At 38.2% G+C, this 16,076-nt stretch overlaps 1 protein-coding gene across 2 annotated transcripts in view; it reads right to left on the reverse strand.

Moving 5' to 3' along the window:
• ROS1 (ROS proto-oncogene 1, receptor tyrosine kinase) overlaps nucleotides 1-16,076 on the reverse strand; it is a 79,906-nt gene that overhangs the window by 21,471 nt on the left and 42,359 nt on the right. For both annotated transcript variants that reach the window (XM_082757135.1, XM_082757134.1), the window contains exons 30-38: nucleotides 12,183-12,415; nucleotides 9,450-9,626; nucleotides 8,221-8,398; nucleotides 7,630-7,747; nucleotides 4,583-4,770; nucleotides 3,883-3,972; nucleotides 3,077-3,212; nucleotides 2,493-2,655; nucleotides 2,153-2,217 (exon numbers count right to left, since the gene is read on the reverse strand). In XM_082757135.1, coding sequence (XP_082613261.1) covers nucleotides 2,153-2,217; nucleotides 2,493-2,655; nucleotides 3,077-3,212; nucleotides 3,883-3,972; nucleotides 4,583-4,770; nucleotides 7,630-7,747; nucleotides 8,221-8,398; nucleotides 9,450-9,626; nucleotides 12,183-12,415 — 1,348 coding nt within the window. The remainder of the gene's footprint in view (nucleotides 1-2,152; nucleotides 2,218-2,492; nucleotides 2,656-3,076; nucleotides 3,213-3,882; nucleotides 3,973-4,582; nucleotides 4,771-7,629; nucleotides 7,748-8,220; nucleotides 8,399-9,449; nucleotides 9,627-12,182; nucleotides 12,416-16,076) is intronic.

The following is a 16,076-nucleotide window of genomic DNA, read 5'->3' on the forward strand; positions in this document are numbered from 1 at the left end:
AAGAACCTGCAGATATGCTAGTAATGCCTGTGTCCAGAAAAATGGGATTATGACAGAGCAATCAGTCCTCTGAGATCTAGCACTTTTCAAGGAATGAAGAACATTTATACACTTCATCAGTGCCCGTGTTTTTACAACCACATTTGTTGTATTTAAAAATGGTTTTCTCTTCACTCTGCTGTGTGAAAGGACTTACACCATCAGACAGAGAAACCTGACTCTGTTGCGGAAACTGATGGTGTCTAAAGGGCTGTCAAACGTACCAGAGTAAACAAACAAATACAACAGAGGAACATTTTCCTTCTAACCTCTTTCAATTTGCGTAATCTTAGGTGTGGGCAAAAACTCTTTAGGAACAAGTATGATTTTGAATTTGACAGTCCCACCCCCCCCCCAGCCTCCAGCACATACCTCAATCAGACAAACTTTAGCACTCTCAAGAACAAAAACAGAGAAAGGAACACCTGGCACTTTCCTTACAGCTCACACAGCCCTTTCTCTACTGAGCTGTCATTCCTTAGTTCCCAAGTGATGGGATACACCCAGGAATTTGCTACATATATTTGTACACAAATGACCCACCAATCACCAGTATCAAATGACTGTTTGAAATACTGATACTCACAGCTTTGCATAACAATAATAGAAGAAGCCAATAGTCCTTGTTTAACCAGGACAGCATAACACCACTGCTGAATTTTAACACACTTCCAAGAGGCAAGCAACTTTTAAAGAATGAACATCAGGGTTTGTAAACAGTCAGGTCAATTTATGTGCCTTTTCTACCTTTGGTTTAATTTGAGGCCTCATAGATGAACATCAAAAAAAGTGCCTAAGCCCTCCAGGAGGAAACTAAATCACTCTTTATCACATCAAAAATAAATGAATAAATAAATAAAACATGCTTTTTTATTATTATTATTTAAAGACTCCCATGAATATGTAACACTTGAACTTTCCTATTCTCTTCGTTTCTTTGTCTCATTGGATTGTTATATTCATGGGCCCACATTAGTGCTTACATTTAAATGTAATTTCCAATAACATATTTTTCCAGGAATTCTCATTTTGGATTAATAGCTGGAGGAAAAAAAAAGCAAAAAGCAAAAAAAAAAAAAAAAAGGGGGGGGGGGGGGGAAGCTTTAGGGACTTTCATATAATTTTCATACTACACAGAAAAGTGTCCCTAACCAGGTTTATGACTGCCAAATAGATAGACTGTAGGAAGTTTACACTCAACTCTTACTCTTCATCATAAATTTAGATTGTAATGACATGATTTCCTTTTAGTTTTCACAAGCCTTTTCCATCATTCAATGTATAGTGTATAATAACACTCAAAGTAATGCAAGATTTTTAAAAAAAACAAGTAAACAAAAAAAGACTACTGTGTAAAACAATTTCAAATTTAGAATAGCATTTATCCTGTACAGGAAGAAGTCTTTCACTTTTTAAAATATTATAATCCTGCACTCATGAAACAGAAGTCAAAGAAGTGCAGATCAGCACATCTGAAACCCTAACTGTACTCTTAGTTTTATGCTATCAGCTGAAAACTTCAGTTCAACTTCTACTGTTCTCTCTGGAAACTCTGGAAAACCAGACTTCTAGCTAACACACTGACTTTTCTATGTGAAGTTATTGCACAGTCTATACACATTATTTTTTGGGGTACACCTTAGTAGAAGAAGCATGTGGCAGCCTCTAGTGGCAATTTATACACATTTAAAAAAAAAAAAAAAAAAAAAAAAAAAACTCCACAGCAAATTGAAACTGCAAGGCATCAGTTTGTTTTGGTATATTTATTTTCATAAATATAATATTAAAACAATATTAGACAAATGTTGCCCATTTACCTTTAACAACTAACTTAATTCTAGTAAAGCAAAGATATTGAAATATTTTTCAGGTCCAAAAACCAAAAGATCCATGACTCGAACTTGCAGTCTGCATCTTAAATTCTGTAAAAGTCTTACAGCTTTATTTTCATGAGATTCATCAGTAGTATTTTTTTTTTAGCAGAAACATGAGAACACCCCAAAATGCCACACTAATTTGTTTAGAGAAAAGTGTTGCTCTCATTCCTCTTCAAGGCCACCACCCTCATATAATAACAGCTTTAAATGGTACCGAATGGCAAAGCTATTCCTACCTCATTAAGTGTGCCTCCTTCAAGAATTCACTCTTCTCTTGGTCTGTTGCACCCCTCTTCAAAGTCTACTCAACAAAAAGCACAAGTGTAATAACACTTAGGTCACCACCACCATTATCACACAGTGCTTAAGAAAAGCAACCAGACCTAGACACAGCCTTTCCTACACAGTATTTTCCAGCAATCATTACAAAGCGATAGGTTCAGCTTTAAGCGACTTGCAAGAAATCCTGCAAGAAAATATACAAATCTTGCAATGCCTGTTTTGGTGGTATAACCTCTGAGCCAAATCTCTCTGCCCATCCATTCTGTTGCCAGAGCACTGTACAGCTGCAATTACCTTGACTGCTACTTTGGTTTCTCCTCTTCCATCTGCCAGGATATCTACTGCAGTTCCTTCGTACACCTCTCCAAAGGCTCCACTTCCTAACAATTTGTGTAAGTTCAGTTTGTCCCGGGGGAAAGCTGGCAATAAGTCAATCTCAGCTTGAGAAGGAAGAATGCTACAAAACAGCAATACTAGTCACTTGTTAATATTTAAACATGCTTGAAATGTTATTAAATTTACTTCTCAAATGAATCTGGTACTACTTGTCTCATCGGGTACATTTAAGGGGAGTTCAGATGAGATCTAGATGTTCTGGAATTTACTGGAAAACACCATGTCTCCTTCCCTGCCCCTGCATTTGCATTTCTTGCCAAAGTGAGTGTGCAGGGTGGGCTAAAGGCAATCCAGGCCAGGATATGCACCAGGGAGGCAGCATGGCAGGGCATGCTTCAGAGCAGACCTGCCCTGCTGTGCAGACGTGGCCCTCAACATCATGTCAAGGCATCAGGGATGGGCGCACTGATAAAAAAAAAACAGTCCAGTGAAGTCCTTTTACATATTTTTGTCCAGAAAATGTATTTGCTTCAAGGACATACCTGACAGCATAACAGGCATTGGCTAGTCCCACTGCTTCAGCCATCCCCCTGAGTTGAGCTAATTCTTTATCTTCCTTAACAAGCACTATCTGCCCGATTAAGGACGGTTTTCTGGATTTCCTTCTTTGGTACCATACTGGAACAGAGAAGAAGACCACCAGATATTTCACTCTGAGAGTACACCAGTAAGTGAGTAGACTACAAGTGTTTTTTTTATTGTTGTTATTCTGTTCAGCATGATCCCCCTTGTGTAAGTAAGACATTTCCATCTGGCCACCACCTTTTCCCATGGAAGACAGTCAACTAAGAGATCAGTCACGTGCCCACTTGTGAATGTGGCAAGACCCAATCCCAAAGGGCTGGTGCAATACCCCAGGGAGAAGACTAGGAATGAGAGGGCAGGGCCATTAACCCAGGGTAATCTCTGCATCCTTCCTTCAGGGACAAAGTAGAAGAGGAAAAAAATGGAAACTTTTGAAGAACAAGTGCAGTACCCAACTTGAGAATTACAAAGTACAAGTTTTCATAAGGATACAGGAATGTCAGAGCTCCTTCAACATTTCTGTGCTCTCCCTGCAAGGAATCAACGGCAAGAAATGCCTGAGGATGGAATCCTAGATACTGAAAGTGTAACCAACTATCTCTAGGGTTTTGAAAGACGAAAGCTCACAAATTCCCCCCAGCTCCCACACTGGGGATTGTTCAGCATTTCCCTAAACCTGGAGGCCCATTATCCCCTGTTGTCTGTACTACCTTTTTCTGGGGTCTGGCAAACCAAAGATATGCAAAAAAATTCAGCCACATACCGAAACCGAACAGCATAACCATACACAAGCCCAGCACAACCGCTCCAATCACAGCAACAATATCAATGATGTCTGGGTAGGTCACAGTATCTGTTAAATAGAAGAGGAAAACTGGTAAATCCCTGTGTACATGAACCGTATCAATATGACAGAGCTGAGTAAACCTGAGAGGACCCTTTAGCTGCTTGTTGTTTAAATGTTTTGCTTTCTACAAAGCTCTCTTATAGACTATATGGAGACATCTACATTTGGTCAAACTAATTCTCCTCCCCTAGGTCTGGAGTATTTTTGCAGTGATGACCTACTGCATGTATGTAACAAGAAAGCACTAACCGCTTGACCACTCACAATGGGATTTTCAAAAACGCCTCCAGTGTGTAGGTCTAACATTCTAGCTGGTGGCAAGAAGTAATTTTCACATCTTAACCCATCACAGAAGCTTGCATTTACTTCAAGAATCATACCATGATGCATAATGTAGGGCCACAAAGACAAATCAATATAAAGGAGCAGAAACAAAGTTCAGGCCCATGGTGAGCTAGGCTCACCATATGAATGCTACCATATGATCAGCCACTTAGACACATTATTTTACTTGTGCAGCAAATTCATCATAAAATAGCAGGTCTCTCTTCAGAAATAAGTATAATTACTCTGAATAAAACACTTGATTAACAGAATAAGAAAGTGCAGGACATACCTTTACTCAACACAATATCCTTGCTCGTGTCACTGTATTCACCAAGGCCAAGCACATTTGCAGCTGCTGCTCTAAACTGGAAAGTTCCTTCTAGGTTCTTGGCCTTCCATGTGCAAATACTGGCACAGGAGCCATTATAAACCACCACCCACAAGGACTTCATTTTGTTGGTGCTGTCAGTCTGCTTCCTACAACAGGCACATCAAAATTACCTCTGTATGTTAATGCAGCGAGGGCTGCTTACTGCTTCTTCCCCTTTCTTCAGTTCCACAGCCTTCACAAAATCTCTCTGCCTGCATGAAAGCTCAATCTAGTCATGGAGTTTTGGCTACAGCGCAGAAAATTGCACCATGCCATTTCAGCCATGCTAGGAATCACAGATCTTTCGCTTGTCATGGGAAATGTAATATTAGAACATTTTAGACATACAAAGCTACAACACATTTTCACCTGTTTCAGTGCACAGCTTAGAGCCAAGATTTCAAAACATTCTTATTTAGCTTTCAGGAAAAAAAAAAAAAAAATGTGTACTGTTAGAAGTTTTTGCTTTCCTGGGCCTAGAGTAACTCAGTGGCTCTTGTGCATCAGGTTTCACAAGCTAAACAGGAAGCAAGTCATTGGCAGTGAAGACACAATTCTTTAGCTAGTCAGTTTCCCATAGTATCTGCTGACTGCTGCGTATACTTCTTCCTTTCCCCATTGGACTGAGATTGATTGCTCACAATAAATTCAGAGGTGATTATTCACCAACCAAAAGAAGACCACGTATTTAAACTTGAAAGGCCATATCTGAAATATCATTTCATGTCACACAGGACTGTAATATTTCATGTGAAATGACCTTCGTAAGCATGTCAATCATTCTGCCAACATACTTCAATGCAGAAAAAAAAAAAAAAAAGGCCAAATATTTCTAAACTAAAAAGACATGTGAAAACTATATGTTCATGTTCACATCCCTATCATAGCTGTATGAAAAACAGGGGTTGTTTCAAAGGGCTACGCAAATATGTTCTAGAATACTATAGGTCTGACTTTACCTTTTTCTAACTGGTGTAAAAGTACCATGAAGTTCAAAGTCAAAGTAAGTCAAAAACACCAGTGTATGCACATTCAAACTGCATGACAAAAGCATATTTTGTTAAACTAAAAAAAAAGCCTCGTTGATACAGTACGATTCAGAGATGAATACGAAGCTGGGCCTGGAGAACACAGCGGCTAAAGCACAGCCCCAACACAGGCCAAGGGACTGTCCTTTCTTTTCCCATCCAAAGCAAGCCAGGTACAATGTGGCTGCTGGCATATCAAAATTATTGTGGTCTCATAGCATGCAGGTCAGTGCTGATGTACACTCACAGAACTGTATGGAAGCTTACAGCACCAGGAAAATATGTCTGGGTGAAAACTTATATAAGTAAAGTATGCTCAACTCCACAGCGCTGTCAGTCCTTAACTTTCATAAGCACCAAGTTAACTGAGGAAAAATAAATACCAGCTGAGTTTAAAACCTTGCTTCCCTCTATCACTGCTCATTTAAAACATTATAGGAATATCCCAGCAAATGGAATCTCTTCAGTTTTAAATAGTGCCTAAATTAAGCCTTGCACTGACTGCCTTAAACAGATCTCTCCAGAGTTGTGGTCAAAAAAATAAGAAATTTCAAAGTCACTGCCTCATTAATATACTGTAACCCATCCATACAACCTTGACAATGCTAGTGCAGGAATAAGTGTGAATTAACACTCCGTGGATGCCTAATGAGTGTTATATGTATACTCCAGAAGATCTGAATTTGCTGACAGAGCACTATAAAGATTATCTAGTCATCCCATGTTGATGGGAAGAGCTTATGATCAATTTTAGCAACTTTATAATAGCTTTCTGTGGGCCCCTTGAATGCTAATATATTTCTACATACATTTTAGCTTTGAATATTTACTGAATGCTAGAAAATTCAGATTTGAAAGTATTTCTGAGTCTTCTAATCAACAATATATATCCAAATATATGTATCTGGATACAACCATGTATTTCAGGGTTGGTCTGGAAATGTTGCTAGTTTATATTTTCTTCTATGTTTCCTAGAAATTTATGGAAACAATGGCTACTTGTATTACCCAAGGAAGAGATCCTATGGGAATGGCTGTTTCCATCATTGACATTTCACTCTTCCCACCAGGACCAAAGCAAAAGCCCTTGAGATCTCAGATCCATATTTCCAAAAATGATTAGTTGTATCAGGCATACTTCAAATTTTCCAGTTTCAAAAAAAAGTGATGAAGCCTAATTTTAACACAGCCCCATAAACCTTCTGAAAAATCAGAACAATTTCAATTGTCTCAAGTTGGATACTTAAAATGGAGAAAACAAAAAGTGCTAGTCACCTCAGAAATTTCATACTTCTGCTCTTAGTCTGTACAAAAGTCCAAGCAAAGATAATTTTAAAAACATAAGCAATAAACTCTGAGGGATTTTCCAAAATCTCCATATTGGTTTGGGCTCAAAGGGCAGCTCAAAACTTATTTCTTAGCTAGCACACCAAAGTTGAGGCATGTGTTGCAGGCCTAGCCTGTGACTGCTATGCTAATTTCCCAAGACACAGGCTTGCAGACCATGTGAGTTGTCTGGCAGTGGCAGAGTAGCCATCCTGCTCTCTGTAGCTTTCTACAGCCCACCCTCCCATCACCCTTGTCTTCACAACATGCAGCTTTCACAGCCAGGTACTGCTGGGAGGCTTTGTCTGCCTCTTAACAGGGAGAGCACGCATGCAGAATATCTGCTGCTTCCCATGGACCTCGCTCACATCGCTTCTGGTTGCCCTTTTCTCTCAGAGGTAGACAGAGATTTTCCCTGACCTGTGAATGAACAGCACTCCAGTGCTTCCTTGGAAGGAAGTGGATGACTATAGCATCCTTGGCACCCAAATTAGCCCACCTGTGCATGTAGCTGGAACAGCCAGACACAACTGCTAGGAAAGCCTCCCCCTGCTTACCCAGGTTTGTTCTGGGCTGCTCCCTAGGTGAAGAGTGTCTGCACACATGGCTTACCTGCTTTCTAAGATGTAGTAGGTCAGGTTGCTCCCATTGTCTTCAGCCTTTTCCCACTGTACAGAGTTTTTTGTGTATTCTGCTCTTTTGGGAGTTCCTGGCTTACTAGGAACACCAGCTTTGACCAAACAGGGAAGAAACAAAACATTTAAAACATGTATACCAAGACAAAGAGCTAACAGACATGGAACAAAATTTGGACATGTCCATGGCTGTTTGTATGTTCAGGTGAACCAAGAATCTAGATTAATAATCCCTATGGAGAATGAATCTTTGGCTTTCTCTTTGTGATGGCCAAATTTCAAAATTTTCACTCCCATGCAGCCTTTCACAAGTAGCTGTGAGTTCACATGTATATAGATATTTCAATTTCCCTCACTCTTTTCCTGTGCTACACTTGAAAGTAAATCTTAATTTCTTTCCTCACATTACTTTTGCCAAGATGGTATATTGTTATTTATTTTTTAAACACACAAAACTATTGTCTCTTAGTATAAAAAAAAAAATTGCCTGCTTTTCAAAATATTGTGTTTGATTATTCATGTCCTAAAAATAGTCTTAGAATCTTGTTATTTTACACTATGTCCTTACCTGTTGTTTTAAAGATTGTTGAAGAGGAAGTACTTTTCACTCCCGTAACATATACTACTGTCACTCTTACAAGATAGTTGGTAGAAGGAAGAGTTCCTGTGAGATTACACGTGTAAATAAGACCTGCGGTGCTGCATGTAGTGCTTGCAGGAGAAAACCAGTCACTTTTTGTTTGCCACTAGAAAAATAAAGTATCATCATGGTCAACATTCTTGCTCTATTGAAAGTAAGTCCATCTCTGGATATATTAACTACTTTACCACCTTTTATTATAATAGGGGAGAGATTATGCATGTGTTGTTTCAATTACAGGACTTCGTCTTCTTAGAGACCAAGGACACAAAAACTAGGTTTTTTTCTTTGTTTTCAGGAGACCTACAAATCTTGGCAGCCATAAAGGACAACAGATTAAGTGACCCCTTTGCCCAGCCAAAAGGAGCCTTCCCCTTGCTTAGCTCTGTGCAGTTTATATTTCTGGATCACTGTGGTGACATGCCCATGAGTTCAGCTTGCCACGATGCAATTGAATGGAGACAGTTTAGTTGAATTGTGCTATGACATTTGTTTTAGGGCAGATGGGAAATGTCTGGTATAGGCCTAATGGATCTGATTATCTATATTAAGGAATCTATGTGATCCAGATTAGCATATGACATTTTCTGTGTCCAGTGGTCCAGAAAGTAAAACCTGAAGCTTCCATCCATGCTGCTGTCACTGCAGCACTTCACCAGTCTGCACAACCAGGCCTGTTTTTCTCTTCAGCATTTCTCCTAACCTCTCTAACAGGAAAATGAAATGCCAGGTTGTAGCTGACATTTAGTGCTGAAAATCCTTTTCTTTACTTTCTTGTGCAGAGTGGACATACGATTTGTAACTACCAGCTGGGTTGGGGGAGGGCAGTGAGGAAAGAGGGAGGGGACTATACTGAAACAGGAGACCCAGGAGGAATTCTGGATGGGTCATCCAGGATGTCCTTTGGCACTGTGGAGCATTGAATGCTGCAGCTGCACTCCCCCCTTGTTCCTGGCAAATGCTGCCTCCATCCTGCCCCTTCTGAGTCACTAAGTCTGACGTCACCATGCCCAAATTAACCACTGAGGTTCTTCATAGATGTCCTGCCACCCTGTCTCGCTCACCAGGAGAGAAGTGGGTTAAGTTTGATCTGGAAAAAAAAAAAAAAATATATATATATATATATATATATACAAACACCTCAGGAGTATTTTTACCTTACGCAGCTCAAACCAGAAGCTGGTTCCATTGACATGCAGAGGAGCTTGCCATTCTAGCTGGAAACTGGTATTTCTGGGGAATATGTTGACAGGTGCAGGTGGAGTCTCAAAAGTTTTTGCAGTAACAGGGACACTTTCAGAAAACCAGTTCTCATTGGGATGAAAAGCAAGAACCTAGTAAGGAAAGAAATGAACTGCACAGTACCAGACCAGTTGGAAAAGGTAGCTTTAACAACTCAAAATGTTTGGAAGAATAGCTGTTTTCAATCAACACAATATTCAGGCAATATAGGATGAAACATTTTGAGTTCCACATCTTCAGCATTACTAATCTTCAGGCTGGAAGTTCATGGTTTCTGGAGTTCCCCTCCTCAGAGTCTCTTCTGAGTTTCTCATTCCATCTTTCTACCAAGACTCTTCTCTTTTTAGACCTTTCCTAATTTCATAGGCTCTTACACCAGCATGCAGATGTTACATGTGCACATGCTGGTCAGCGTTCTACAATCACAAAAACATGAGGTGAGAATGTGCCTTAGCACACTGCCTTCCAGTAAACCACAACTAAATATGACGTGTTTGGGTATGCATACTTACATACATTCATATAGGTTTATACGTGTATGTATATATATATATATATATATATATTCCTCATTACACCACCTAAATTATTAACAAAAGCACAAAATCAAATTTAGGACAGAACAGATCCCCTCCAGCTGTCAGCTGAATGTTCTCGTAGGCCAAGGGTGAATTCTGAAAACCACTCTAACTACGTGCATTTGTGATGGATTCTGCAGTGTGAATTCTGCAGACAACATGTACTTGGCTGACTTCTAAAATGTCTCTCTGATGATAATCCCGTTGTCCAGGTACATCATTTATTCTTTTCCTTTTAACATAAAATTGTCATCTGTAAAGGAGGAAGCAGTATGTTTTGTTCTTATGAACTCGCACTGCACATTTTTATTCCCGTATTTTCCTCTAGTTGCTTGTGTACCAATTATTTATCATTTTGTTCAAATGTAGTCCTACTGAAAATATGCATAATAATGCATTCAGCTATCGAAGTTACACAAAGTGGTCTATAATTTCCTTTTTGAAGCTAGGCATTTTCTTTTTGCTAATTCAATGGGACTTCCTTGCTTCCAAAAATTATAGAAGATAATCTTGAATGTTCACAGACAATTTGTAAACAGATCCTTGATGTTTTAAATACATCAACTTTTATAAGTATTCTTTAAGCTGATCTTTCATCCAAATTTATTGTGCAACACTTGGTTTCATGCCATTGTATTAAATACCTAGATATAGATGTCCTGTTCCTCAAAAAAAAAAAAAAAAAAAAAAAAAAAAAATTAAAAACTACTAGATACTGCAACCAATTCTTCCTACATTTTCTTGGTTTTATCACCACATTAAACTATTTTCTCTTATTCTTACGGCAGTGACATGTGCTCAGGCAGGTAATACTGACATTACTTCAGGAGGCTGCTCCCCCTGCCCCAGTTGCCCACACAACCTGTCTGCCTGAGTTACTGTCTGACACCATAACCACACAAGCCACCAAAGTTTTCATGTGATGTTGATATGGGAGTACACATGAACTGCAGCTGCTGACAGATGAATATTCCATTCTGCTAATCATCCTGGGGCAGGTCTATTATTATATTTTCAATATTCCTCTAAAAAACTTTCTGCTTCAAATTGATAGTTGAAAAACATGGATCTTCTTCTGTCTGTGACTTGCCTAGACAGTGGAAAAGAACTATTTTTTCTACTGTACTGATAGCATCATATGCCAACAAAATCCAAAATCAGATGGTTTGCAACCACCTTTCAATATTCTTGTCTACAGAAATTTTCTTAAAAGTCCTCCAAAGAACGAAGCCCATGCTTACATTTTTAAGTTATAGTCATAGTTAATCTTCTGCATTTGTTAAAGGGTCAACATTGATATCTTGGTTTTGTTGTGAAGCTTGCAAGCAAGCTATATAATATGCTGTTATTTTAAAAGGTGGCTGCTGCAAAACAGAATCAGCATTATGTACTGTCAGCTATTAATTCAATCATCACTTATATCTCCATGGACCTGTCAGATACTTTTTTGTTTTATTGGACTAAGAGAATTTTTTTTTCCCCCTAAGGAAAAACTATTTGTTACATTTTTTTTAAAAGAAAAAACAACTGGTGAAATGGCTGAGCCTGCTATTAATAGTAACAATAGAGAGTTCCCTGGTATTGAAATGTTCAGACCTTTTGCTTTCCCAAGAAAAAAAAAATAAAATCATTTGACTGTGACCTATTTGCATAGCCTTGTTTATTGCATTTTGTAAGCATTTTACAATTAGGCCACAGTTCTAGGCCTCCTCCTTGGAGAACAGAGGTTTTCCATCAGTTGACCCTCTCTTAGCATGTTCAGAGTAATTCCAGCAACTATCAGAGCAATTACAGCAGGATTACAGTAGAATCTCCTATTTACTTTTGAGAGCTGTGATATGGTCATCTAATAAAAAAGATCTCAGTTTTAAGGATTTCACCTGATAAACCCATGTAGGAATAAGCTGTTATACTTAATTTTCCTTAATCAAAAAAGCAAAAGACTGAGAGAATTCTGCCAAGTTTTGAATTCATATTTTCAAAACACGAATATAGATTTATAGAATGGCAATTTAACAAATTCCAGGTTAGTGAACAAACAGGTTGTGATTATACTGTTTATCATTATACCTTGAATAAATTGTTTGTTCCGGACTGGAGTCCAGTGACAGACCAAGCAAGTGTCCCATTTGGAAATTCACTTTTTCGTAAGGGTGTTGCTGGGAAAGGAGATAAAAAATTGACAGATATTTGATAGCGGATGGATTCCAGAGGTCCATTTGGCTTCAGAGGTTCACTCCAAGATATGTTGATAGTGGTATCAGACAAAACCACTGCCTTAATGGAATCAACTGCCTCTGGTACTGAAACAAAAAGGAAAATGTATCTACCTTTAAATATCAGTCTCACTAGAGTTGTTTTGTTTGTTTTATTTTTAGAGAAATAAAGACATGTCATTGAGGAAGAAAAACAAATTATAAATATGTGTATATGGTAGTATCCTTGGCTACTGTACCATGTAAGTAAGCAAAAAAAAAAACAAAACTGTCATATACCTATATGTCCTATACCATTATAGTCATATCGCAAAACTCCTCTTCTCTCCTACTTTACTAATCAGTGTCAGATGTGAGTTTGTGATGATGTTTACTTGGTTATACACTAAAAAAGTACCTGTACACTATCCCAATTGGAAAGTCTTTTTTTAAACACAAAAGTCTGAAAGAAGAAAAACCTAAATTTGAAAATATCTTGCAATACTAGTTAAAAGATACATTCAAAGATACATTAAATCACTGAGCTTGGGCTCTAAAAATTGTGCAGTTCCAATATAGTGTGAAACTGATTTATTTTTTGTCTGATCTAAAAGTTAGAAGTTAAAGTTTCACTTTATACCAAAACCTCTAGAAAAATTAAGTTATTGCATAGATTCTATGTATTCTTCTTTCTTTAAAAGAAATCATTAAACACAGGACATATCATGAGCTAGGCCTTTGACAGAGAGTTTAAATTCACCTAAGATGTCACTGTTAATCGTAATTCAAGAGAAGATAGATAATAACATAGCAAAACATTGCATTTCCACCTAATATAATAAGCTTTCTAAATGTTGGAGATGCGCTAAATCCATTATCTGTGGTGAACAGAAATACTGTATTCTGGACTGCCAGTAACTTACACACACACACACACACACACACAAGAAAAAAAAAAAAATTGCAAATACACCATGTAAGCATGATGGAATTAAAAGGGCTATTAGATAAAAAAAAAAAAGGACCCCCCAAGCTCATTTTTCATCAGTCCATATATGCTTCAGTTCTTTGTTTTGTCCAGTTTAGAATGTAAAAAACTGGGTTGTTGTAGGTTTGTTGTCCATGCCAGCTGGTTAGTCACTAACCTGTTTTTGAAAAAAGCGATCCTTCTATTGAATCTTTGAGATAACAAACTTTGAACTGGTATATGGAATGCCCCAACTCGGCTTTTTTTTTTTTTTTTTCTATTGAATTTCTGGATAGGTAAAAAGCTAAAGTTTGCTACACTATCTAGGTTCCCAACATATCAGAATGATGAGAATGTATGCTATAATTTATACATCCCCAGCAAGACTGCAGGTTATTTAAGTGAAATGTGCAGAAGCTGCAGTGGTAAGACAAATTTCTTGTTTCACTAGCTAAAAGATATGTGGAGGAAGAGTGACACTCTGTGGCAAGAGCAATGCATTTATTTTTCCAAGTTTTTTTTTTTTTTTTTTTTTTTTCATTCCTCTGTCTTACTGTTTGTTTAAAAGTAAAGATTAATCCAAGCTTCTTTCATTTCATTACAGAATTGAGGGAAAGACAGAGGGAATGCACACAGCTTCAGAGGTGCGAAATAGCATACACACTTCAAGTGGCTCTAGTAGCGTCTGATTACAATTTAAACTAGCAGTTACATTCATGAAATTGAGAACATAGGTGCTGGGACACATACACATTCTAGTCACAGCCAGTTGGAAAATTTTCAACAAACTGTGAAAAGATCTGAATGTTGATAAAAATACCTATTAAAATGCTCACGTTTTGGGATATGTTTTTTTGTTTGCTTTTTTTTTGTTTGTTTGTTTGTTTGTTTTGTTTTGTTCTAGGACTTTATTTTGCTTTGGTCATACTGTTTTATTTTGCCCCAACTAGAGAAGCCTGTTCTGAGTTTCATGTTTCATTTGACTTGAGCCTGAAAAATTCCATTTCAGTGGTGCAACCCAGTCTCCCATTTCATATTCTACCTTTATATTCCTCCATGGAAAGTGTGTACATTGCTGTAGGATGGCTCAGTTTACTACACAAAGGAGCAAAAGTGTGAATTCCTGCCTCAGTAATATTCAATCTTATTCAATCAGTGGATCATACAAATTTTACAGTGGATTTCCCTGCAAAGAATTGAAATCCACTGATCATTGGCCATCTTTTCTTACCTTCTGCAATGGACTATTTAGAGATATGCTAATAGTATTCAGAGATCTACAAAGGATGTGACTCTATTTGCGTGATGCTGCAGACACTGAGAAATCCAATTAAGTGATAAAAAAATAGCAGGGTTGGAAGATAACTTCCAAAGTCTGGTACCAAAAAGAGGAGTGGCAGCATGCCTCCATCTCTTGTTTCACTTTTCTTTCTGGGACTTGACAAGAGCTTCAGGGAAACTGGGACGGTAGCTGTTCAACAGTGCAAACAGGAGAGTGATGTAGGGGGTGGGCAGAAGTATTTTCCTGCCCTGATTAAGGCATTTCAAACTATAGCAGGCAACTAGCTCAGACTAGTAAGGTTATCAAATAAAATTAAAGCTTAAATTGTCTTCCTACAAATCTCAGTTGCCCTTTTGGCATTTGAGGGCCATTTTGGTATCAAGGCAGATGGGGGCAAGACCCACATCTACATTAAAGTGCAGCAGAGTCAAGTTTCCTCCCTATGCCATGTCCCATGTTTCATCAACTATGACAAGATAAGCAGTTGGTAGGTTTGCACTCAAATAAGGGTCTGAATCCACCAACTAAAACATTATTGTTTTTTTCTAGTTAGAAAGGGAACTAACGCAGCATCAGACCTCTGTTCTGCATTGGGAACTCCAGAACAGGGTGGAGAGGATAACTGTGAAGGTAAAGGGTGGAGAATAAATGTAAGAAAGTGAGGAGAAGAAACAGTAAGATACATGCTAGTGATCAGACAAAATAGTAGCATGCTACCTGCAGCTGAATAATTAACATTGGCTGAGTAGTCATAAATTCCCCATAACGTAACACAGTCCACAGATCAACAGCATAAGTGTTAAAGAAATTCCTCATATCCTGTTCTGGAGAATGTGTCCTAAATAAGTGTATTTAACATGACAGTTATCTAAAAGAGCACTGAAGTGACAAACAGTCCTTTGGAGTATATCAGTAGAAAGGGAGACTTGCAAAATCCTACACTCAAAGCAGAAAGTAGAGGAGATGTTAACCAAAACACTTTTCTTGAGCTCATCATCAGCTAATACACAAATATATTATGTGAGGTGAATACTGACTTCATAAACTAGACACACTACAGAAGCACAGGTCCAGCTCTGAAATAATAAAAAAAAACAGACTGAATAACAAGCTATATATATATATGTACATTAACCATTCTTGACCACTCTTTCTTTTCTCTTTACTTTAATTTCTCATGCTTCTTTCAAAAGCAACTTTGCGCTTAGCGGAAGACCCTTAAAACAAAATACACCTTTCACTTTCACTGTCTTGTCTCTTATGGAGAGCACTGAGCAGGTTTTCCCAAATGCAGCCTTGGCCTGTCATTTTGTAAATGCTTCATGCTTTTCCAGAAAGGGAGCTGTGCTCCTGTCATCTTTTTCTAGGGTGGAGTTACCTGTTTCCTTAGACACTGCTACAAGCTCATGGCCCTGTCCTCTCCCACTGCATCAGTGGGTCACACCTCATCACGCAGCACAGAGATAGCTGTGCTTCAGTAAAACTGCTTTTAGCTGCTTAGTCATCATATCTTAGGCTCT

The sequence above is a fragment of the Aythya marila genome, assembly GCF_965140915.1.
Source record: "Aythya marila genome assembly, chromosome: 3".
Taxonomy (NCBI): domain Eukaryota; kingdom Metazoa; phylum Chordata; class Aves; order Anseriformes; family Anatidae; genus Aythya; species Aythya marila.